At 39.4% G+C, this 26,499-nt stretch overlaps 1 protein-coding gene across 2 annotated transcripts; it reads right to left on the reverse strand.

Annotated features, from left to right (window-relative positions):
• Positions 1–1,411: 1,411 nt before the first annotated feature.
• Positions 1,412–25,932, reverse strand: PLA2G4F (phospholipase A2 group IVF). 2 transcript variants are annotated; one of them, XM_014869271.2, is made up of 20 exons: positions 25,610–25,932; positions 21,271–21,343; positions 19,818–19,954; positions 18,411–18,539; positions 16,961–17,001; positions 16,329–16,371; positions 15,167–15,233; positions 14,704–14,873; positions 13,200–13,313; positions 12,646–12,683; positions 11,604–11,739; positions 10,753–10,889; positions 9,473–9,695; positions 8,818–8,932; positions 7,501–7,638; positions 6,911–7,018; positions 5,797–5,991; positions 5,300–5,466; positions 4,085–4,271; positions 1,412–3,472 (listed from the first exon to the last, which is right to left on the reverse strand). In XM_014869271.2, the coding sequence occupies exons 1-20, from the start codon at positions 25,718–25,720 to the stop codon at positions 3,243–3,245; spliced, it is 2,559 nt and encodes an 852-aa protein (XP_014724757.2). In that variant the 5' UTR covers positions 25,721–25,932; the 3' UTR covers positions 1,412–3,242. The 2 variants fall into 2 exon arrangements, 1 of the variants encoding a protein (XP_014724757.2); XR_015804432.1 differs by lacking the exon at positions 1,412–3,472 and having other exon boundaries at positions 4,133–4,271; positions 5,300–5,437; positions 25,610–25,927.
• Between the last annotated feature and the right edge of the window lie 567 nt (positions 25,933–26,499).

Consider the following 26,499-nt stretch of genomic DNA (forward strand, 5'->3'; position numbering starts at 1 on the left):
AAAGATTTTTTTCTCCACTTGAGTTGTGTCATGATTTGTTTGTTTTATAGCTGAAGGTGTCATGTAAAATTAATTACCCTTATGATATTGTGAGGTTTTTTTAAAGAGAGAATAATTTGAATTTTTGTCCATAATTTTCTGAGCAGCATTTTTTTACCACACCTAGCTAATCAAGCTTTACAGCTCTTTGTGTTTACCCCTAAGGTAAACTCAGCCTGATATTTATATCAACACCCTTGGGTTGAGAGCACATAAGGCATGAATCATAGTCTCTGTGGAATTCTCAACAGAAGTTCTGGTTTGTGTGACATTATACAACTCTTAGCTGACTTAATTGTGACGGTCAGCAATGCAATAGCCAGTTCAGAAAACAAACAAAAAACAACCACAACCAAAAATTCCACCACCTGGATGCGCTGTTGAGCTTCACGGCAACCATGGATAAAAAAAGTCAAAATAGTCATGATTACAAACCCACAAAACCACAGAACGAAAGATGGGATACGTGAAAAATAATTAGTAATTCACGTTTGATCTACATCATTTATATTACATATCGATTTATGTTGTAATGATAATCATTTACAAAGCTTATTTTTTGTAACAGAATGTGTTCCCATGTCTCCCTTATTATTAACCTCAATTCTGACACATTTTCCCTGAAATTGAAAAGTCCCTGTGTCAGACACATTTGGAGGAAATAAGCTCGTACCAAATACCATTTTACAGCAAGCCTGCTATATGCAGCAGTCTACTCTAGCTCAAGATCTTATGATATTTGAAGATTATAAATGCAGCAGGTGATGCCTTGTTGAGGAGTGGATGGAGAGTCATTGCAGTGTCATGTAAGAGGGCACTACTCCCTTTAAAGGATTTTAAAAACGTGTCAGGTATGAAAAGGCCCCCAGGTATGCGTGTCAGTGCACAGACTGTACTCCAGCTCCTGCAGGGGTTTTTTTCCTATGGAGAAAACAACACAGGCTCTCATTGTTCATATGGAGCCTAGGGAGATATCAGCATTTTCCTTCCTACAAGTTGTTGGGCCCTGATCACAAAGATGTGAAACAAGAGAACACTTGTTAAAAACATTGGCATACCTTTGTATAAATCATTTGTTCTATCAATTCATCAGCTTCTTCCTTTTGAGGTGTTTGAAGTACCTCAATGGGCAACTGAACACACATGTGTGAGGGAAAGTCTAGCCTGGTGTATAGTATTTGCCACATCAAAAGCAACAGATTTAGCAATACTTCTCTCCCAGTTTAAGATTTTTAGGTGTGGTTCCAGATAAATTTTTCAGCTACTGGAGTTGATGGAATCTGAAGATTTTGCACTGAATTATACAAAAGTAAAGTTCAACATAACATGGCTTGGCTATAAACAAATTTGGAGATAATGGAGAAACGGAAAAATTTCTTCAACCATTTTATTGCAAGATACAGCACCCTTAAGAACACACCACAACCATTTGTTCTGTGCTCCTGCATTTTCCAAGGAAGGTCTTGCAGGTGCAGGCAGTGTGTTCTTTTTTCAGGGTAATCACAGTTGATCAGATCAGAGGCTGAAGTACCTGGTTCATTCACTTAGTCCAACATAAAACCAACACAAACTCTTTTTTAAATTATTTTGCTGTAGGTACAATTAAAGCAAGGTGACTGTGATTCCAGCATGAATCTGTTGAATTCACCAGCACAACTTCCAACTCTTACTAAGACAGCAAAAACCACAGTTCTTGACCTTGAAAACTTGATCACTTTTAACTTCTCAACTGAAATGGGTTTTCCACATTTTTAAGATTCTTTAGGAAGCAACTGGTATTATCTTGCTCATCCTCCCCTTGATTAGGTGGTCTGTAGTAAACAGTAAATATAAGGTTTTCTTTCTTGGCTCAGCCCCTGATTTTCACCTGCAAGCTATCAACCAAGTTATCTCTGACAAGTGTACTTAAGAAAACCTGTGAAGAGTATGTGAGCAAAACTAATATTTATTAAAAGAGAAACACATAGAAAGAAGTCTTAAGAATCATACCCATCTATAAGCCCTTATTGATTTCATAAGACAAACCTCCTGTCCTCAGTTTTAAATACAGGATCAGTGCAAGTTTTAAATACAGGATCAGTACATTCAGCTCAATGTAAAAGCCACAGAAGTAACAGTGCTCATTTACCAGTATTACATATTTCCCAACTGCATCATTCAGTACTTTTCTCTGGGATTTATGCAAAGTGAGGTGAATCCCATACCAAGCATAGCAGCATCTGACATTATTTTACTTATTCACATTCATAAGGTGTGTCTACCTTGACTATTCATGTTTCCAAAATACATAGACACAAAACTTTCTTCAACAAATGTTTGGCTGAATTACAAGCTGAAGTGTAAGTTAAAAATACCTAATTCAAACCCTTCAAAGGAGCCTTCCTTCCTCTCACACAGAAAGAGAAAGCTGAGACTTACTGCATTTTCATCACAGTTTAATCATCTCATGATGATCAAACTATAGGAAGTAGTAACAAAATCCCACAATGTGTTTTTATTGTTAAATATAAAAAACATTTATTTCCTGGAAAAAAAATGGTTTACCAAAATAAGATACTCTGCATAGAATTTCTGAGAGACTAAAAGCCGTTAAAATCCTTGAGAAGTGTAGGAAGGAAACTGAAGCCATGAATGGCAAAATGGGAAGCAGGTAATGACTGTTTAGTCTTGAAAGTACATGGGCATCAACCAGTAGCAAACTGAAAAGAAAAAGGAGACATTTCCTCTCTCAGTGTGTAGTTTTTATCTGTGGAGTTCTTTTTAAGATGATGTAAAAGTTCATGAAGGGAGGTCCAAAAGCAAGAGATAAAAGTACAGATGGATCTGTTTCATCAAACACCAACACATTTTTAATAAAAAGAGCTGCATCACTCAGTAGAGTCTGGAAGATTATTCTCCAGATGCTTGAATGGTTTGGATAGACCTCCCGAATCATCTGGAATCAGCCACTGTGATTTGTGATTTGAGATACTGAGCTAGGTAATTCCTCACTCTTCCCCACATGAGGAAGCAACATCCATGTTGTACTGTACATCCCTTGAGTTTTCATCAGAGCACATAACCTGGAATGAGTTTTCAGTGTCAGGTGTACTACTCCCTCCCCAGGAAGACACTTTCCAGCTATTCACTTCCAAGTATTCTGTCTGGAACCTCGTGGCTTTTGTACACTGCAGCCTCTCTGTATCCTCAGCCTTGGAAACTGCTCATGTATTCGACTTATTGATGACTTTCTTCAACTTCCTCCTTTGCAGAGCCAAGCTGAGGGTTTTGAGGAGAGTGTCCTTGTTGTTCAGAACATTGTAGCGATTCACTTCCACTAACCTGCTGAACTCATATGGCTCAAAGGTGAAGTTCAGTGTACGGTAAGGGGAATCTTTTGACTCAATGATGAAGTCACCAAACGATTTCTCTTCTTCTGACTCACGTTCAACTCCTGCAGCAAGAAAGAAAAAAAAATATCACAAAAAACCCTCTGCTGTGGTAGAATCATTTTAGCTGAATTCTGCTAGGAGGATATCAGAGATAACTGTGTTGAAACTTAACTTTTTCCCCAAAGGAGAAATATTTGGAAGCTGAAGGGGTAAAGTATTATTATCCTTTCTATTTCCACTAGGCTCCAAAATACAGTACTAAAATACATTTTCATTGTGATAAATTGTTAAGTACATCTTTGATTATTACGCTCAAAATAAGGAATATAAAGCTCAATTCTCCCTGGAAGTGCTGCTCTACACTAAAATGAAAGACAAACCTCAAGTTCAGCTGGCCCTAGGAGTACGTTTCCCCTTAAAATTAAATACTAGTCTTAAAAGATGAGTATTAAAGTAGTTTACTACAAACACTTTTGTGGGAGAAGGGGGGTTGTGAGCCTCTTCTCTCATCCTGCCCTTCAAAAAACGAGTGGAAACTGATTCTGCCTTAAATGTAAATAATTACAGAGTAATATTAAGAAGAACGAAAAAAGGAACATTGACCTCACTGAATTTTCCCCATCACTACACCCAAAGAATTGTTAAGAAAGTGCTTTAAGATGCACCTTGCTTACCTGGAGCTTTGTATTTCTGGAAGGTGTCATTCACCAGTGGGAAATGGAGTACAATTGGAGCCTTTGGATTATTATCATCCACAAACATGTAACACTCTTTTGGGTTCTTTTCATCTTCCTCACTAAATTTGATTTTTGGAAAAGGAATTTCCCGCTCCTCACAGTATTTCTGAGTCAGCTCTAAAACCTGTTATAAGAGAAAAAAGAAAATTGCAATAGAACACCAGCAACACTTCTAAGATCATCTAACTATAATTGTCAAAGGGAAAGAGACTTTCATTTAAAAAATGAAAAGTGACAAACTCAGCTTCAAATCAGCAGAAACAATTTCTCTGGTTGGTGATACAGAAGAATGAAGAGCAGAATTGCAAAAAACATCAACAGATTGCAGCTGAAATTTTTTATGCTTTCCTACTCTAAATCTATTCACCTTGACTTTTCTGCACTTAATAATGAACACTTGTGTGTACAGAAAATAACTTGTTTGTGTGAAGAAAATCACCAATAGCCACCCTTTCTTTAGAAGCACGTATCTCAGTAACAGTGATCTTATGGGTCAAACAAATCATCTTATTTTACTTAATAAGTTTAGGCTTCTGAAAATTTTTGAATCTTCTTACAGCTGTCAACTTTCTATTTTCTCCTGACCTTCACAGGAAAAAGCAGAGCAAAATAATGTGTGGAATGTCTTTTCAAAGGAAGATAGGCAAGAGAGCTTTTCAGCCTGGAGAAGGCACTGGCCTTACAATGCCTTCCAGTGCTAAAGGAGGCTTACAGGAGCTAGAAAGTGACTTTTCACAAGGGCATGTACTGATAGCACAAGGGGGAAATGGCCTTAAGATGAAGGAGGGCAGGTTTAGATTAGATATTAGGAAGATATTCTTACTCTGAAGGTAGTGAGACACTGGCACAGGCTGCCTAGAGAAGTTGTGGGCTTCCCCATCCCTGGAAGTGTTCAAGGCCAGGGCAGATAGGACTTTAAGCAAACTGGTCTAGTGGAAGGTAGAGGCAGAATCAACCCATGGCAGGAGGGTTGAAATTAGATGATCCTTAATGTCCCTTCCAACCCAAACCATTCTGTGATTCCATGAAACACATAAGGATTTATTTTCATTCATCCATTAGTGTTTGTGTTCAGCTTCAACTGATCTGCTGCCACTGAGTATGATTCTGTGCTTTTATGTTCATGTAATAGTTCTCAGCTACATCTCTCACCTCAAATGGAGCTTCCCAGGAAAAATTGAATGACAAGATAACATCCACATCTCTCTCTGGCTCAAGTACCAAAGGAAAGGGAGAGTTGATGGAAAAGCCACCATCCACTAAATACAAGCTCTCTTCCATGGGAGTCAGCTGGTTGGGAAATGCATCCAGGTGAGTACCTGTAAGACACTCCAAGTAACATGAGTAACTATACTGATTCATTACACGTCTTGGCAGAAGAAATAAACAAAGCTCATATTAGTGTTATAAGAAGAGAACACACATTCCAACGTGCATCTTCAACTGAGACAGACCTATAAAGTCTGCTGATGATCTTGCCTTATATGACAGAACAAATACAGCAGATCAAAATTTTTGCTATAGTGTAAGAAGGGATATATTCCCTGGCTTCAGCAGAACAAAGTCAAGCTCACTTTTGTTCCATGACATTGGGGTATTATATAGTGGTTAATATTTTGTAATAGTCAGATAGACAAAAACTCCTTTACCTCGCCAAGTCACAAATTTCTTGACGTTAACATAATCTTTATGAAGATACAATCCCTTCATGAAGTTGAAGGTTTCTCCACATGTGACCCGGGACTTGAAGAAATCCTGAAAAATCTGTAACAAGGGGCCCCCAGGTATAACCAAGCGAGTCTTCAGTCGTGCTGGGTCTCGGAAATGGAATCTCCGGCAGTCATCTGCACAAGTCACAGAAGGATGCAGAACATACACAAAATCCCACCTCCAACATTTCAATCACGCCTTTTCTACAATATTTAACCAGCTGTCCTAAGGCTAAATTTGTCCTCTAATAAGGGTATTGTAATGAAATTTAAATGAGATGCATATTCCATAGCTGGGTGATTTACTAGCCCTGTTTAATGGGAAAAGCATTATTCATAAAGTATTGCTCACATTAATTTCAAACCCACACCAAGAAACCCTTGTTACCAAGCAAAAACCACTTCTGTCACGTAAGACATCTGTCAACCACACACAGTAGCATTTATAACTACATAAAACAAAAAGGGTGGGGTGTGCTGGGGGAATCAGGGCTGGAAAGGCAGGAAAAATTAAAAAAAAAAAAAAAAAAAATCTCTTCTTCCAGTAGTTACTATAGGGCCATAATTATGCACATGAACAAGTCCCAGCCTCTAAAACATTTACTTTTCACTGTAATGAACAAATGGAGATCAATGAATAAACATACAACCAGCTTATCCAATATTACAAAAAAAGCAGACCATGGGGGAAACTGAAAGCCTCTTTTTCCATCTCCTGCTTAGCAATCCAGCTTCTATTCTTCCTCTTCTCAAGATTAAAATGCCTGCACTTTAATATGTGCTTAAGACAGCTCTCAGAACTAGCCCAAATTTATAGCTGAAGTAAGATACAAATTCCTTTTAAAAGAAGAGGAAGTATACTAAAGAAACAATTTTTCTCTTCACTTTAAGAGTGATGAAAGAGAATAACACACAATAAAAGAGATCTGTCCCAGTCACTCTTTGTGCTAACCTTGAAAACTACAAACAGCACATTTTTGCACCACATTATTTGTGGTCACAACAGAATCAGCAATCTTTTGAAAAATCCAGCTATTTTTATGTATGTTCTTACCTACAACTTTGATAACATCTTTGAAAGAATCTAGAAAGCTCAGTCCTATACCAACCACCTTTAGGCAGATATCATCCAAGCTTGCAGCAAAGGCACTGCCCCACATTCCTGCAGGAGAAATGCAGAAGAATTTAACACTGACAGGGTTTTTCACTGTGTAACCAAAAGGCCTATAATTCACCTGACATGTTTCGTGGGAGAGGGCTCTCACTTGATCCCTTACTTTTCCAACAGTTTGAGTTAAAACCTTGGCGTTGATCATGTGACAAATTATGACATTACAATGTAACACAGAAAATTTTCCAGAAGAAAAGCATGGAAAAGACAGTAAGAGAAGAGGAAGATTGACAGTAGATATTTTTGACAGGCAGCTATAATAAAATCATCTTGCAGACTTAGGACAGCAGACTGTAACACTATGAATCAATTGTGAACCTAAAGCTCTGGAGAAACATTTGACATATTTCACTTCTTCAAGTTCTTCTGGAAGGGAAAAAAGGCCTGGACTTGAGTGCATAAGTCCCCAAAGCAGCAAAGTTCCTTTCCATCTCCTTATATGACAATTTATAATAATTATCACAAGATCATACCTTGTAGAAAACAAATCCTGGGCTCTGGATGTTTCTGGACAAGCCGTCCCATGAAGAATTCACTGTCAAAATTCTCTGTTCGAACAAAAGCTCCATATTTGCGAAATCCAACTTCATAGGGAGTGAACTCACACCATTCTAAGAACCAGCAAACAGGATATTTACTCATCTCAGAGTAAACATGAGTGAAAATATTTCTCTTGTATCTGTTCACGCAGGGGAGACAGAAGGGACTCTCCCCCCACTTTTCACAATCACTATGGATTTCTCTGCCCCTCTTCTCTAGTTTCTATGTACATATGATTAACAAAAACTCTTGGGAAGGCTTTCATTCCATCTTGCTCCATCTTGACTTTGTTACTATGGAAATAACCTGCCTATTTTACTTTGACTTAAAATCATTTTGATGGCTCCCTTTTCCATCCAAATGGAAGCTACATTATTTTTCTCAGCTTTTCTTTGCACTACAAACCATCTCCCAGAAACTGCTACAGTAGTGGCTTGAAAACTCAACTGACCTACTGCATCAGACTCCATTGTCTGCTTATCAAAGTGCCCCCTCATGCTTGAAATACTTCCACAAAGAGTTGAAAAAGAAGGGTCATACAGTCCAACTCCTGGGCCTGCACAGATCAACCCAGCAAAACAGCATGCATCTGCAAGCATTATCCAAATGCTTCTTGCACTCTGGCAGGTTGGATCAAATTGAATTCACTGCCATACACACATACTGCTCCATAAAAAAACAAGTCCCCTAGTGGTACACAGATGGACATAAGAATTTGTGTTCCTCTCTCACTCAGCTATCCCCACTTGTTGCATCATATTTAAAATTTCAATGAAGGACTGGTCTTTGTAGTTTTACTGTAAGAACTCAGACCACTAAAACATACAATTTTCATGATGCATATTACAAGGTGGCCAATCTATCATTTTACATGAATCCTACACAGATCTTTTTATCTGAGACTATAGAAGAAAGTGGTTTCCTTATCACCAAGGACTCTAATTCTTTGATTCAGACAGAGACACATGTATTACAGCAATCTTCTCAGCTTCTGAAAATTTCAGGTAGTTTCCAGCAAAACGTGTGGAGTGGCCAATAGCTCTGAATCTCGTTTCTCCATTTTAGCCATGATGAAGACATTTGACATCAGGATGATAAAACTTTGTCAATCAGTTTCCTATTGCCTCTTGCACTAACAACTGCTGCTTGAGCCATATTTCCTGTTACCAGCTGCTCACTACCCAAGCAACTGGACAGATGAAATAAATTTATGGACTTTAGCAAACAAAAGTAAATTTCCACGTTCATACCTGCAAAGTCATCACTGCTCATATTGGGTCTCACATTGACAGCTGCATAGATAGGATAAGGGTTCTGGGCCCATTTCACTGCTTCTTGCTGATCAGATAGCTTTGATGGATCTTCCTGGTCACAAGCAAGGAAGGAGAAGCCCACTTCAGTCAGGTAAATTCTACACCCACAGTCTGATAATTGGAAAGTGTTGCTTAGCATTTCTGATTAACAACACTACTAATTCAAAGTCACTTTTTGTCTCCACTGTCCAAGTATATGGTTAGATTTGTCCAAGATACTTCTGCAGCTGTGTATTTAGATTGTCTAATGTTATTAATAAACTAGCTATCCCTCTGATTTTCAATCTCACTTATAAAGAAAATACTGCACAGTAACTCCATTCTGCAAAACCAACATCATTCTGCCAGGCTTAACCTGCCCAGTACAAAACCTATTCTTTTAATAACAGCCATTCCAAATAAACACTGCATTTTTCTGTAACACTGATATGAATTAAAAATTATTTACTAAAGAAGATACTGTGTCTATTTCACAGTACTGCCTATACAAAGGTGGAGAGTAACTGGTTTCTTGACTCTAAACACATGGGTAGATAGAGTTCCCACCTGAAAGGCAAACAGAAGTACATATCCAAGCATGAATTCTTTTTACCTTCTGTTGTAGGAAATATTCCACAATAAGACCCCACAAATCAGTAAAGGAAGCCTTCCGTCCACTGATCTCCATGTCATTCAGCTCCTGGAAATAGTATTTCAGTCGTTCTGGGGAAAATGCCCCTGCTTTGCTGCTGGACACAGTACTCTGTGCTCTTCTGATTGCATCTTGAAGGTCTTTCTGTGACCAGTCAGGGTCTTGATACAGTGTTGATAAACACCTGAAAATGCTTCTATTAATGTCATTAGTAATAAAGACCCTCATGTCAACAATCATTTTAGCTATTTATAATTAGTGCTGCAGCACTGGAGAAGTCTAGCTAAAAGGAGAGTGAATAATCCACAAATAAAAGATTTCTGAACTCTAAATTGTGCTGAAAACGCTGACACCTACAGGACATCTTCATCCTGACTGCTAGCCTGCCTTCCAAAGATGTTCCAAGCATCCTGTGCTAGCACCCATGAACCAGTTCATAAACATATGTTAACTCCAGAACAAAACAACCATGACATGCTGGCTGATGGCAAGGCTGCAGCAATAGAGGCCATGGCCTTCACCAGAAGACAGGTCTGATTAAAGGAGAAGCTCGTTTGGACCATTGACTATCCCTACAAACAGATGCCCACATTTGTTTGGAAGTGTTTCTGAATCAAAAGGGGCAGGAGAACGAGGTACAGAGGAGTTAATTTAACACACAAAGCCTGGAAGGAAGGATTATGCTGTCAGGTTGCACAACTCCTCTATAAAAGGAGTTTTGTTTCACAAAAACAAGAGATGACTTCATCACAAACTCCAAGAACTGAGCAACTGAAACATTCTAGCCACATCTAGTATTTCAGCACATTGCTGCAGTTCACGAAAGAGCAAGACAGTGCCATGCCTCTCTTCAGCCTCTATGCCATTTTGGAAGGTGATGATGTAGTGGCCTGCATGGACACGTTTCCAGTGACTTGCACCACCTCAGTTATCTTCTTGGTGAGAGTAGGGGAATGAGGAAGGTTTTTAAGTCAGTGCTCTGAGGTACTACACTATACATTCTAATATTCAACTGTCAGACTTGAACCAGCAGCAGATTCATAATTTTAGCTAGCAGCTCTATGACATGATACTGGATCTTTTAGACTCTTCAGGATCCCCAACAGAACTCACAGGTGAAAACTGGTAAAATATTTGATTTGCTGTCTGCCTAGAGATGGCACAATGTAATGTGGCCTTATTCTGCATCAACACTATCATTTAGCCTCTCAGTTTGTGAATCCCAACTGCATGTAGCTTACCAAGTAGAGCCAGAAATCCCACAGAGGTATACTGCAGCATCCAGAAGGCCCAGCTGCTGCAGCCCAGCAAGGCTGCCATAGAACGATGTCAGTGCTCTCATCCCACCGCCAGAGCCCAGCACTGCTACGACTGGAACCTGCAGACAGCAAACTCAGGAGTCACAAACACAGGCTTCTGACTGCCAGTAAGCTACAGAACTAACCCCATTTCAGTCTCATTTGAATAAAAAATAGAGATAAATTCCTATTTCTAGCTACATCACAATTAATTTGGAGTTTGATTTCAAGCTGAACTTTTTTCTCTGTTTTGTAATTGAAATATATTGCTTGCTATAAAACATGGCACGGTCACCTTAGGAACAGTCACTTACTGAAATTGTTATGCATATTATCACACATTTACTTTCATCCAATATACACATAAGAGGCAATTATTCTTGTAATTATTCTTGTAACAGCAGCCAACTACCACTGAGCAAGGTATCAGGATATGTAGATGTAAGTTTCCTCAAGTAAGCAATTAAGAATCTATTCCTGTGGTGTGAGTTTCATTTTGAAGACTCTGAAACAAAATTTCCCATCACAATTCCAAGCCCAAAGCCCAAGATATAAGAGTTCCAGAAAAGTACATACATTCTGAAATTTCAGAATTTCACACACACATCCCCCTCAAAATTTAAGAAACATAACAACATTTAGACGTCAGAACTGGAATATACCAGAGATGTGTCTCACACCATAGTGAATGCAAACCATGTTTCTTGTTGGTTACAAGCAAGGATTCCTACACTGCCTAATTATCAACCAAGCCTACAGGATTTTACCAATCTCCACAGGACTGTGCTCAATACCTCATCTTTTGGAGGGGATTCTTTTAAGCCAAGAGTCTTCCTCAGTGCCTCAGAAACTATTTTCTTCCTTTTATCCAAAAATTCTCTCTCCTCTTTACAGAGATCAAAACCCAAACGTATATCCAGATCCCAAGTGCTGAAATAGAAGTTAAAAAAAAAAACCTCACAATTTTGGGAGATTAGTAATCAGTACGGAAAAGTAATTTTTGTGAACATACTATCTAGGTGCAGATCTGAACTAGATCAGGTGAAATTTTAGTGTATACACCAGCTATTTTGTACACCACTTTTTGGAATTAAAAATTAAATTCTCCATATTGCATTTCTCCTTTAATGTTTAAATTCGAAGCTTCTAACAAACAGTACTCAGATTAAACTTCAGGAATTTCACAAAGGAAGAAAAGATTCCTAATAGGTGAGCAACTGACATCATTGTATGAACATGAAATGTGGGGAAGAGGAATTTTAAAACTGAAGATTCTGAACTTAAGAGGCAGAAGGAAGCAACTGAATACAATTAACTTGTTGTGAGTTTGTAAAACAGGAGCAGGATCTTCAGTTGATGACTGGATACCAATGACCCTACCAACTTACAAGCCAACTTCTTGGTTTTCTGTTATTCTTTTTCCTTTTTACTCCTTTCTTGCACCCTTCAACTATTTTATAGTTCAAGCTCTTCACACACAGAGATGTCCCTTCCTATCTCTCAGTACATCACAGCACATATTCTGGGAAGTACCTGTGCCTGAAAAAACTACTTAATATTTATACCAACAGCTGTTTCACATTTAAGTATTAGGAACACAAAATTTATACAGAAATCGATGCAGGATCGATACCAGTCCAAAGAAAGTATCTGCAAAGTGAAGAGTCACAGACTTCAGAAAATGATTAAAAAATTAACATTTTTTTTTTAATTTATCCCAAGAAGTAAATGGAGTGAACAGACCTCCCCAGAACAGCAAGGAGAGTTACTCAGTTCCTTGACTATGAGAATAAAGGCCTTTCCTGATTTTCAAAGGACTTGGGTGTTCCCACTCACCTCTCTTCAGTTTTCAAACTCATATCCAAACTTTCTCCCTGGAAAAAGAGAGAACACATCTTGAAATTAATAGCAATTACACAGGTGGAACTATAAAATAGAAGTTATGACATCAACAGAGTCACCATTTACTACAAGAACAGCTCCTCACCCACAAAACAACATCTCTGGAACACCTTTCCTGGCACCTATTTCAGACATTTTTATCAGTCTGTGCACAAAGCAAAAACATACTCAGAGGGCAGTTGTGAAAGAAATTATTTCTTCTGCTATTGTCTTGTTTTTTCTCTCCTCTGACATTTTTCTTTCACACCCTGAAAAGCTTTTTTCCTTCAGAAAAAATTTTTTCCTTCCTTCATAATTTCTTTTGCAAGACCCAACCATGAAAACATATTTGGAAGAATTGCATTGAGTAATCTCATTACTTCACTCTAGACATCCAGAAAACAGCACTCCTGAGAATCACATGTTGCCTAACTTTCCAAACACCTAGAGGCAATGGAGGAAAAGGTTATCTCATGCACATTAAAGCAAGAACAAAATATTGACATTACCTCTCCCAAAGAAATTATTCTATCAACTTTTTCTCCAATAGGAAGAGAATTAATTGGTACAGTCCCCAGTCCCAGAACTGTAGTATGCCTTTCAATATCAGGGTTCACACCATGCTAAAAAAAAAAAAAAATCTTATTTGAGATTCACAGAAAAAAGTTTTAAAAATATATGACTTTCATATGTTGAAACAGCAAACAATTCTTAATATCACTATAGCTAAATATTTACCAAAAGTCCAAGGCTTTTTGAGGGCATCCTGCTTTCTGCTTGACAGGTCTTTGCAGGGGTATTTCTTTCACTCAAATAGTTTCTTTGTTGTTTGATTTAGGGTTTTTTTTTTGAGGGAGGTGTTATTATTGGAGTTTTTTTAATATACCTGTTTGCCACAAGTAAAATCTTCAAATACAAAATTTCCCCCATAATTCCCCCAGTTTTGTTCTGGCATGGGTCAGAAAACTCACAAACAAACTTGTATTCCGTCTTCCAAACAAGATTTGGAAAAGATACCAAAAAAGGCAGCAGCATCAGACATACATAAAAATATCACAAAATAAGAAATAAGATAATCGCCTTAGGGACATGGGGCAGCATGTAAATTTAAAAAACCTCAAAAGCAGAGCAAATTAAAGCTTGCCAGGAAATACTTGAGTTTTCTGCTCACTGTTCTCCTAACAGGGGTAAATAACATGCATTTGGGTACATGGCAAGCAACACTGCAGTGTTCCTGGCACTCTCCTACATCTGATAAGAGAGAAAAGGTCAGACTGAGACTTTTGTGGTCTATGCCACATGTTGAAGGAGTATGTTCTGCTAGCTATCAGATTGTTTGGCTGAGGTTTACCACCTGGGGCAATTTCAATGACCTCTACAGGGTTTTTGCTTTCCTGGCTCTGAGTTTTTGGCCACTCGAGCCCAGGTCTCTTTCTTCAGCTCATGTTTGCTGCCTAAGGAACCCCCTGGCAAAGCTGCTCTTCCACATCCTTTTGCATCTTCTTCTCCACAGCTGCCTCTATAGTAGTCAAGATCACCATTTGCAATCATGCTACACAATTGCTTGTTGGGATAAAAAACATCATAGAAAAAAGAGTTTCCTTCCTCTCATTTTTGGAGAATGAATATTCAGTCACTACATGGGTACCTGGAGAAACTGCAAAGTAAAAGACAAAGCTAAATAAAACCTGTGCAAGTGTCAACTCCACAAGTTTCTAATAGAAAAGAGTTCCTATAGAGTATCTTAAAAGGTGAAAGTAAAGATGCCTACATGTAGCAAGCATGTGCAGAGTTATATTTTCTTAATCCCTGAGTTTGAACAGACGTTAAATCTTCAAAGAGCATATACTCTTAAGGTAATTTCACCTCCTTACACAATGTCAAAGATCCAATGCACAGTCTGACACTTTTAAAACAAATTTAAAAAAAAGGTAGTGTGTGAAAAACAACAACAGAGAAAAACTTACCTCTCTGTAAGCTTTGTGGCTTTGTGGAATCAGCATGGATGCTTACCTGTAGGACAGATATGGTTTGCTCCAACTCCACTTGCAGTTCTGGACACATTTCTTTATCCACATGAAAGACAAACGAGGCTCCATAATCCTCCTCCTTGTCTGGTGTCCAAGGAATAGACAACTGCTTTTGATATGCCCCTGGGACAGACACCTTGACCTCACAGCATCCTGTGCATTAGAAAAAGTAGCTTAGACCACAGGGACCATTTGCTGAAAATCAAGTACTTATTAAGTGTAGCTGAGACCATGAAAACATAAGCAAAACTCTATCGTGTGGTACCCAGTAGAAAATAACCAGTATTATTAATAATTGAAAATAAATGCAAAATTTACTTTAAAGTGTATTTTGTAGTCAGTAAATTAAAATGCACTGTATAGACAGAGCATCAAGTGTCCCTTCTCTCTCAAGGAGCAAACATATTGAAGAGTAGTTCTGATTTAAATTCTCCAGGCAGCCCTACCTTGCTGTTTCTCTTTTGTACTTTCCTCTTTGTTGACAGTGCCTTGCAGACACAAGCAAGGATGAACCTGGGAAAAAAGAAACAAGCTCTGGTCATATAATTTTTAGTTCACTACTTTGTTGAAGTTTAATTCACTTACTGTATTAGTGGTAGTTTTACAGTTGCAAACTGTTAAAAAAAAAAAAACAAACTAGGTATTGTTTTGTTATTTGAAATAAAGACCAAGTTTTGTTTCAGTAGGACAGGATTATTAGCTCTGGTTTCAAAATAAGAACCAGCCTTCCTATTCCAGGAACTGGGGTTTTTCACAACCAGTACTTCACACTTACAAGTTATCAACACCTGGTTTTTTTTCTGGGTTTTTACCTTTTTTAAATGTATCTATGAGTACCTATTCAGAACCTGTTCAGATCCAAGCAAGCACTTCATTAATTTCTGTCTCAGCTTGTCTATGTCCTCATGAAATTTAGTCTCTCACACCATTCAGCCATCACCTTACCCTCCAGGAGACCAGATGAGAGACTGATTTCACAATTGCCCTAAAAGACAAGAAACTAGTCGACTGCTTGAATTAAGACTGTCCTGCTAAGGGAAATTAGAACACTTCCTATGAAATAGTTTTCAGAACTGTGCTGCTAAGTGCCACCAATTTTTCAGGGGAAAAAACGTTAAAACTCTACATTTCAACCATTATCCTTATCTCCACACACAAAAAAATGACTCCAGTCCCTTTCAAGGGAGAAAAGAGGCAGTAACACTTCTTTTTAATGTATAACACACTGATTTTCTTAGATAGGTTACAAAAAAACCAGGGAATGATCTCCTACGTAGTAATGGCATTGATAAAAGCTTAGAAATAAAACATGTTAAAATAAAAAGAGGGACTCTTCCTGGACAGCATCTAGTCTAGAAAACACAGTACAATCACTTGGCTGCTGAAGACATTTTTTACAATTTTTATAGCAACCTTACAGGGAAAAAAAACCCTCAAAACAAAAAACTGTACTCTCTTTAAGTTGGCATCAAGTTTAAAAATTGAGGAAGATTTTTAAATCAACAAATTTGGAAGCAGGACTGTAATACTCAACAATCCTTCTCCTCTTGCTACTGAAAACTTACCTTCAGACCACAACACACATGATTTTGGTTTCCCTGTACTCACCACAAGGACTCCATTGGTCAATACTTCTGTAGGGGGATCTGAGCTGTGAAAGCAAGGGGTTTATTGTAAGTGATGACTAGTATTAATTTTGCTTCATCCTATTTTACAAACTAATTGGCTGAATAAGCAGTGGAATGAAAAGGTCCTCAGTGTGGGAGATCAAGAGAAACACCAAGTATATTTCCCTTCATAAAATAATAGGGGCTTGGAAAAATTTAAGAAAAAAAACTTGTCTGCCAGTATAAGCATGTGCTATAATATCTGCCCATCTCAGTTATTTTGATAACCTAGAGAAAAGGTGAACTTAGACTATCAGATAGATAAAGTATACATTTATGTATTTTGCAAGGTTAACTGAAAACTTTCCACTCTTAAATAACTAATCCATAAAGTGTTCGCTTACTTCCCATGAAGTCCAGCAAAATTTCATTTATTTTTGGTACCCCAAAAATTTTAGTGACTAGAGTAAAGGTTTTGGTGACTTTGGTCAGTCATTAGAGAATCAAGTCAATCACCAAAGAGAACTATAAAGTATTATCCCGTTTATGAGCAAGACAATCTCTACACAGAAAGAGCAACTGACATCATATCTGCAGAGCACAGGTTCATTCAGCTCTTCAGGTAAGACTCACCATTTCTCCAAGAAAAACTCTACATCCAGCTCTTCATTAGCCTTTGAAAATAAAAGTTGAGTATTAGCAACCTTTAATCCTGAATATATAATTAAGAGACATTTTCCCAAGAGATTAAGCTTTTCTCCTGTTACATAGTTAGAGTGACTTCCTGTTAAAATAACTGGGTTTGTTCCTTTTATAAAAGCTCCAGTTAAATTTGGAAATGGTTAAATGTAGCCTTCAGCCTTTAAATATTCCTCTTCTCCTGGGCTTGTCCTGTATGACCAGACACATCTACATTTGAAGACACAAGTGCACAGAAACAAGAGCTGTTTCTCAGATCCATTACTCTGCTAATGAGAGAAAAAAAACTCCTCTGGCTCAAGAACAACTGCAACATCATCTCTGCAAACAGCTTCTACATGAGGCTTTGGGCTTCTTCCCAATTCTTATTTCAGCAGCTTGCACTCTTAGCTCCTCGATGCCTTTGCCCTCTACAGACTTTGTTTCAGCCGAAGTCTTTTCTCCTCCTCTAGCATACAGTAAATATTTGATACCAGACCTAATATAGCTTTTAAAATAACAAAGTAGAAGCTGATTTGGGTCATTTCTTTCCTGAAGTTGAAATTTCCAGTATCTTACCTACAGACCAAGATGACTTAAGCATTCAGCAAATGGATGGAGCTGGTGGTAACAATGGAATTACTAAGCCTCTTTCCATGATTATAAATGATTTGCAGTGCCTGTGGCACTGCCAACACCTCCCTGTGAACTGCACACCAGTTAGTCTGCTTCTGACCACAACAGTACTGAAGCCCAATTTCTCAAGAAAACACATCATTAGCTCACCTTTAAGCCAGACCTATTGTAGCAATGTGTTTGTGGCATTACAAAATAGATCAGTCTGGTGATGTGGCTTTTACCACGTAAAACAGGCTGTCTTGTAAGTCCATAAACAGGTGAACAGGGCTGGAGAGCAGCTGATCAGCAATACCATCCACATGAAGCAGAGGTTAAATGTACTGAACACAGTCCAGAAAAAATAAGCTTCTCTTTTAGGCTTTTGACTTATCAGATAGAGAGGTAACCTTTGCAGCAATAAACTTGTTTTTTGCAAACTGATGATGACAAACTACATAAGACAGTCCCCACAATGATTACTGCAAATGCCTTTCACTTTAAAACCAGTTTATGTTCCTCTAGGTCTCATGAAAAACTAATTCCGTTTTAAAATGTTTTAACGTTCCTGAAAGACAGCAGCAATCCCAAATTTTATTTAGCTGGAGCATCCCAAAGACTGTGGAAAGCACACAAATAGAGTTACTAGAGAACTCTGAAACATCTCAGCTGACAGTAAAACCGTATGTGCTGTCAGCACCAGTTGATTCACTTTCCCTCTGGCTTCTCCCCCCCAGACAAACGAAGCACAGGCACTGCCAGGTGTGTGCAGATGAGCTGCAGGGCTCACCTCGGGGTTCAGGCTGAAGGTGCGCAGCAGGGGCTGGCCCGGCCCCATGCCCCCCACGTCAAAGACAATAGAGGTGAGCTCATCACTCACAAGGACATCCTTATCATAGAGGGTCAGCTCCAGAATGTTCTAAAAGCAAACAGAAGCAAACAGCCCAAGATGAAGGGGCAGAAACACTGACAAACCTGGGTAGCTTTATACAACAGACACTTTGGGCATTAATCATCACCCTTTCCCAGTCCTAAGGAAAATTCAGCAGGGCTTACAGCATAGTTAAGCAAAAAATTCTCCTAGTTGGCACAATTTAGCTAAAGTATTTTCTGAGCTTCCCAACTAGAGGGAGGCCCCAGCTGAACTCATGTGGCAGTACTCTCCACCAGCTCTAAGCACAGATTTGCCTGAGGAAGCAATAGCAATTTCCACTCCTTCGTGATGATTTAGTCCAGGATGTTATAGGAACCAATCACTTCCTGCTCAGCACTGTCTCAGAGATGATAAATTCAAGAGAAACTGGAAGAGATACAGGGATGACATATGGCACCCAAATAATAGCCTTGCAGCAACTAGTTCTCAAGGAGACAAGACTGAACTTAGAATTTTGCTGGCAGTCTCCAGCAATACCCAGGCTGAGGTCTCATGAGCCTGGAGGGAAAGAAAAAGATCCCACACTCTAAAGTTCAGCTTTTAATTTTCTTACCAGTCAAGTCACTTTGTCACCATTTGACTTACCAGTCAAGACATTTGTCACCAACCATTGTGGAAAGGTACTCCAGTGAGTGGGGTCGTTTCTTGTTAATAGGCACCTTATTCCAAAGCCTGGGATGTTATTCAAAGCAACAGTGCCCCACTAATATTTATCTTTTAAAGTAGTTTCCTTCCCCCTACCATTAGTGTCTAGTTAGAGAATGAATGCTGCCAATCTGAAGACTTTGTTAAATACTGTACTAGGTCCTATACAGACAGTAGATGTACAGTCTCTATCCAAGAGTCTAAATTTGGTTTTCTCAATCATTGGAACTGATGGTAAAACTTGACTGAATGAACTATGTGGCAATGAGTAGAAATTTAATTCCTGTGAAAGAAGAAACAAACATCAAATAGAAACTTGCTTAACCAAGGAATTTCCTTGAACTCCACCAGGTAGTACCATAACTTCCCTTTCCTGAGATTCTCAAGTATATTTATGGAAAATTCTAGCTGCAATTTACATGAGAGAGCAGTTAACCACAGCAGTTTGTATCACTGAACATGCACAGTACAGCTTTTTGTACCACTGAAGACAACTGACACCTTACAAACAACACTAGTTTTGAGGGTAATAAAGAACCCTCGGTTTTGAATGAAGTATCAAAAGCAAGCCAGTACAAAAATACAAGAAGTCCAACCTGCCCCACACAGTGTCCTTACCTTGACAGCACTATGGATTCGATACTGGAAAGTTTCATTCCATTCTGGGTTCTCAGAGTTGTCAACAACCTGAGTTCGAGAGATGCTGGGAGATGCAGTGGGCAGCTTTAGTTCCACATAGCAGTCTGCCTTGGACACTGCAGCAGAGAGTGAGAGACAGGCACCAGAAAAGCTTTATTCAAACATATCCTTTCCCATGAGCTCCTCATTTTCTAGATCTCACTGCATCAGAGAAAAGTGCAAATTTAAGGCTTGACTTCTAAAGAAAAAGCCTTTAAAGAAGTAAATGTCTTTAAACAAAAGCAAATTGAATATTAGGTGCCTATATTTCTTTTTTCTGGTTCAACAGAATCATAAAGCCCTTAATAAAAAGGCTAGTATTTAAAATGAGGAAGATCAACTTTTAAAAACAGATTACTGCTGATACCAGGCCTATTGCCTCTTGTCCTATCACTGGGCACCACTAAAAGAGCCTAAGCCTACTAAAGTCCAAGGAGACAACATCCACCACTGCTATGCCTTGTTCAGTCTGGCCAGGAGCTGGGCTGCCTGTTTCCATTCCCTGAAAATAAATTATTGTAGCAGAGTCCTTCTTTCTTCTATTTAGGGCCCCTTCAACAATGCAAATATAAGGACAATTCTTCACTTCAGCTGAATAGACAGGTCATAGAAAAGAACTTTTCACAGCATGATTTTAGCCCTCAGCCTCTCAGGAGGCCCTGAACAGCTATTTGGCATTGCAAGCAGTTCAATGCTGAATGCCAGATATAAACTTAAGGCAGACTACCTTACTCAATTTAATGTGAAATAATTTAATATAAATTTGTTTTAAAGAGCCAAGTGCCAGAAACACCCCTGAGATCTTTACACAGGTGTGTAAATCGAAGGGAATATATACCATGCTATCAAACCCAGGAAGAGATAAAAAGCAGTTTATCTTGAAATTAGTCAACAACCTACTTCCTTTAAAGTCTGCAATGACCATCAAATAGCAGGTACATGAAATAAAGCAATACTATAACTGAGAAAATAAACTTTTGATTGCTAAAATTAAAGATTTCTGCTTCCAGGTTCAGGAAGACTGTTCAGCAGGAGCAAGGGTGAAACTTGCCATAACCTGAAGACCAAATCCAGAGAAAGGAATACAGAATGGGCCACAGTACAACAGGTAAAGGAGCAGGAAGTAAAACATTACCAGGATTTACTTCATCTTGTTCTGCAAAGTAAGAACAGTTGAAGCTGCTTAATCTGCAGACTGGCCTCACATAAAGCTTTGAAATACACATAATATACTTTATATTATACATCTAATGCTTTACATGAGAAGCTTTTTCTGAGACATAAAGGCAATGCAATATGTGGAGATAAGAGTCTCCCTTAACAATCCTCTTTGTGCTAGAGTTCTGCACTGAGGAACCAACATGTTTTCATAATGCCTTGAGTAAATACTTACACACATCTGTACCCTTGATGTTTCTGGCTCGGAGGACTTTCACTGTTAGGTTGTAGTAAGGGTGCTTTTCCCACTGAAAAGAGAGAAACAAGCTCAGCATTTAGCTCAATTGCAATGTCTGTTCTCTTATCATGCTGGTATTAGACCAGACAAATGGATCAGAACCAGCCAGCCCAAAATAAGTTATTAATGAATCCGTTTGGGAATTCACACAGCACTTTCAGTGTTCTGGAGGACGACTAAAGCAGCCTAGAAGGAAACTCAATTCCCTTTCAGCAACGCAGTGAGCCATCTCTTAGGTAACTCCTCATGGACTTCAGAAAAATCAGTCCCTTATTCAGGGATTCCTCTAATTATAGATCAGTTTTGAATTGCTCTTTTAGTACATTGTTGCTGAGGGAGAAACAGATGCTAAAGCTGCTCTAACACATACATTCACGACAGCTAGTTTAAGAGTACTGGCCAAGGGTACATGAATGCTTGAGTAAAAGCAGACATGGCAAGAATCTCAACAGCAGGGTCTAAAGACATAAAAGGCATACTCTGTTTACAACGAGGAAGAAAAAACCAAAAAACAAAACGCTTGTAGAAACACTTCATGACAGTTTGAGTTAGAAAAGACAAAATTTAAATTCATTTTCATTCTGAACTGTTAACTGGTATCAGTATTCTAAACATGCATGTCACTTCACCAGCACAGATAAAAACGTAATCCTTATGCTTGAAAGCTTCTGGGAGACTATTTTTGGAAAGTAATATTAGTATCTAAATGCCAGGATGCGAAGCAGGAAAAAAAAGTCTGACTAGATCCTAGAATATCATGAAGGAGACGTGGGGAGAGGGCAGAGGACAAGACAAAAAGATTTATTACAGCCACTACACAAAAATAATTGTGTAAGGCTCAGGAAGAGAATGGGATTCTTCCTCATTTTCATCAGTTATGAAATCCTGATGAAATCCACAATCCTCTTCCTTTTCTTAAATCACATTTTCAAAATGCTTTTCACAAATGGTCATTACTTCATATTTACAATTTTCAACATGATTGGCCTGAGACCAGAGTTTAATTTTACATATGCTAAGTATTAATTTACAATTCAATTCAACAGGATCTTCACTTACAACAAAATACTGCAGACTGACAAATGAGGCACTGGAAGAGGTTGTCCAGAGAAGCAGTGAATGCCCCATTCCTGGAAGTGTTCAAGGCCAGGCAGGAGCTTTGAGAAACCTGGTCTAGTGAAAGGTGTCCCTGCCCATGACATGGGAGTTGGAAAAAGATGACTTTTAAAGTCCTTTCCAACCCAAACCATTCTTCAATGCTATGATTCTTGAAATATGATATAAAATGTAGGGCCTACCTATCACTGACTGGGATCTCATAGAAACCAGGGAACTCTGAACTCTTCTTGATTGTTCCTTATCTGATAAATGGAATTATACTGTTTGTTAAGCAGTTACATGCTTGGTGAGTTTTCCTTATTTTTCATCTCTTGGAGATACTTGCCAGCTTTTGCAAAAAAGAGTTTGAAGAACACAATAAAACCAAGGCATACAAAGTATACTGAACATTTTTGTATTAAGCAGGGACCATCCATCCTGACCAACAAGCAAAGAGCAAAAACTACATGAGTCACCTAAGATTTCTCACATGCAGGTACTAAATTAAATTTGTGCAAATAAACTCCAGTTATACTGTTACTAATCTTAAAGACACTTATTTACACAAATGACATGTTGAAGATACACATTCCTTTATCTGTTTCTGTGTACAAGACACACCTTCACAGCGAACTTCACCATGATTTCCACCCTTCAGATGCTAGTTTCTTTCCTCTTTAAGCCTTTCCTAATCACCTTTCTTTTACTTAATCCCTGGCACTAGTTTCTCAGGCAAAGGCTGACCACCTTTTTACTTCATCAAGTTGGGGAATAGATTACAGAGAAATTCAAGATTGTGTATGTTATTCTCACCAACTTCCTAAAGTTCTTGCAACTCTTCTGTGTGTTGAGACATGAAGCTACATAATCACACGCCCATGGCTGTGAAAGCAATTTTCACTCACATAGCACGGCTGTTAACTGGAAATCAGACATTATCAGAGCAAGCACAGAGCACCATGAAGATAGCTATCCTTCTTTTATTGCCTACCATCTGTCAAAAACATGTGCTCACAAGAAAGTTCTTTCCAAAGGTTTCTAACACCATTGATTTGCAGCCAGTCATTACACAGCTGAGGATAAATTATGATCTGGGTGTGGAAAATGTTAAGAGTGTGTAACTCAACAGAAGTTTCACTGTGCTCCCAAGCCTATGGGAGCAGATGCCAGAACCTCCTCATATGCTTTTTGTGCTTATCTTTTAGCAAAGGCACAGCAAGGTCATAGCATGCTGCCAGGTGAGCTTGCAGAGTCATGAACCTGAGAGTATCAGAGATGCCCTATCTGAATGATCAGGGAAAAGGCAAGAAATCCATACAGGAAATGGGAAACAAATACTGATGACAGCCCTGCCTGTACCACTGTACATGACAGCACACCAATGTACTTGACTGATGCAAGCAGCCAACTTCTGCTTTGCATTGTAACGATTTCTCAGAATCACTGCTTTTCCAGAGCTCAGGAGTGCAAAAAAAGAAAACCCCCCTTTAAATCCTAAAACGAGGGTACAAGGCTGAATTTTCACACTTGATTTTATGAACAACTGTCTGCACCTTTCATCTAAACTGACAATGCTGATGCAGCAGGAAGCAACTGTAAAACAAGTCATGCCAGCAGTCTTTACCTTCATATAGTCCAGGATACCTGCCTTTATACAGAGGGATGTAAATGGTGGGACCCACTCCACAGGTCTCAGTGCATGTGGAGGACTCACCATAAACCTGCCAGATTCATTACAAAAATGCCATCACAGCAAATAGAAACACAACTCCTAAGACATATTTTGTTAACAGCTATTGGGAAAATTAGGTAGCTCAAAGAAATGTTTGGTTTACCAATGGAGCACTTTCTCCCCATCTTGTTCTTGCTCCCAAAGAAACACTACTGCACATCATTCCCTTCCTTCCTTGTGGCCAAAGTGTCACAGGTTTGCTTTTAAACCCCAGAGCAAACCCCTGGCTTTCCTGGGCAGCCCTTGCACTGTCCCTCCTCCCTCAGGAGCACACATCTGCAGCTGTGAAAGGAGACTTACAGACCCAGCCCTAGGAACCATGGTCTGGCAGGCAGGACTTACAGTTAGCCAGGACACGAGCAGTGCCAGCAGCTCAGTAACACAACAGCAGTGGCAAACACCGGGCTCGCTCTCAGTTTATTGCTGTTTGTCTTTAGAAGTGAATCTAAGGCTAAACTCTGGAAAATTAAAGCAGTCTGATCACGTTAAATTTACCTACAAAGCCAAAAGGGTGATCTGCTGCCCCACCCCTTGCTCAATGGTTATCAATTAGTCAATACAAAAATCTCTCCCTACAGCCAGCAAAATTTTGTTACGTTAATTTTTTTATTTAAATAGCAAGCACCTCAGGGAAAATATATTCAGTGGTTTACAGGTTAATGGAGGCTAACATGAGCCTCTTCTAACCTGATCTCCTAAGTACTAAACAATAATATTAAAGTCAACAAGTTTATTTTTATCACACAGCGAGCAGAAGTGTAGAAAGCTGTACAAGGAGCAAGTTGTCTTGTGACAATTAATGGTCACCTCAATTTTAAGTTCTATATTGAGGAGTTGGCATGACAGGATAAGGGTGATCAGCTTGTAGATCAAATGTCCAGTCAAAAAGCTCCTTCACAAACATTTAGCTTAATTAAAAATTGAGGTTATTAGCCTGACCATCTTATACAATGAAATTATTTCACTCCAGTTAAAGGACAAACACGTCAAAACCACTTTATCTGTTGTGGTTGCACTGCCTTATGAACGGGAGCTGAAGCCATCATTACTCTTGGTCTACTTGAGATCATTAATCCCTGTAAGAGAGACAGAAAGCAGAACAGAAGGCAACTGCAGTCAAGGTTATTTTGCAAGAAAACACACCAGCAAGATTTTGTCTCCACTGATGAAAAGTGCAGTATTCTGGACTCTCCCCCAAAAAAGTATTTGGCATCAGCTCAGTTTTCCTCCCCAAAACCTAAGGACGCACAGACCTGCTCTGACTTTCCTTAGGCAGACCCTGAGTTTAATAAAAGCCTGAAACGCCCATGGAGAGAGAAGTTTGGGTAGCAATGAAGGTGTTAATTGCTGGGCAGTGCAGGGCAGGTTTCCCGCAGGAGCGGCCGCCGAGCCCCTCAGCCGGGGCGCGAACGCCATGGCCGGGACAGCCGCTCTGGTTTGTCTTACCCGCCCGCGGCACAGCCCCGCGTCCTTCCTCTCCTTCCTCTGGAAAAGCACCGCTGCCAGAAAAGGCAGCGCCCGGGGTGGGAAAGGGCCCCGCAGCACCTCATGGAACATGGGAAATCCGTCCTGCTGTCCCTGCAGAAAATGGGACAGGGAGCCCCGCAGAGCAGGGAGAGTGCCCGCAGGCCCGGCTGCCCAGCCCGCTCCGCTCTGGGCTCATCCCAAGCCTTGCGCAGGTCTGGGCTGTGCTCCCGCTGGGAGAAGCGGAGGTGTGGCCCGCACTTGCCAAACAAGCCAGCTCAAAGCCTCGCTGGCAGGTTTTTCCAATATTGCTGCAAGATAAGGGCAGCAAAGCAGCCCCAAACAGGGACGCCTTGGGCAGGACGAAGCGCCACTTTGTGATCCAGCCACGACATCTAAATCCCCAATCCAGATCTTCTTTGAGAGTTCCAGCAACCTGATGTACAGCTATGGCCATTTAAAATGCTTTTCAGAGCTTCAGCACGACCTACCAGTATTTTAAAATAGAAAACATTTCCCATCTTACAAGCCTGAAGTAACACAAAATTTGTCACTGACTGTAGCTGTTCAGAGCAGTTCAGAGAGGCCAGAGCAGACACCACAGTTTGGTTTGCCACAGGATTCCTCAGGGAATATCAATTCACCAAAATACCCCATCTCCCCTCTCTGAGATGTCTGCAAGTCTCCCCTTGTCCTCATTTCCATGTAGTACAGTCTTAATTCTTCCTCCAAAGCTTATTTAAAAACTGCACAAGAGACAGGACAGATTTTTCAAAGGCTCTATCACACTTCAAAACATAATGAAGTAGTGAAGGAAATAGTTTACTAAAAGCAATTAGCTTACTAGCAGCTGCTGACAGTTGTCTTGCTGG

Source organism: Sturnus vulgaris, chromosome 6, assembly GCF_052056855.1.
Source record: "Sturnus vulgaris isolate bStuVul1 chromosome 6, bStuVul1.hap1, whole genome shotgun sequence".
In the NCBI taxonomy this organism is placed as follows: Eukaryota; Metazoa; Chordata; class Aves; order Passeriformes; family Sturnidae; genus Sturnus; species Sturnus vulgaris.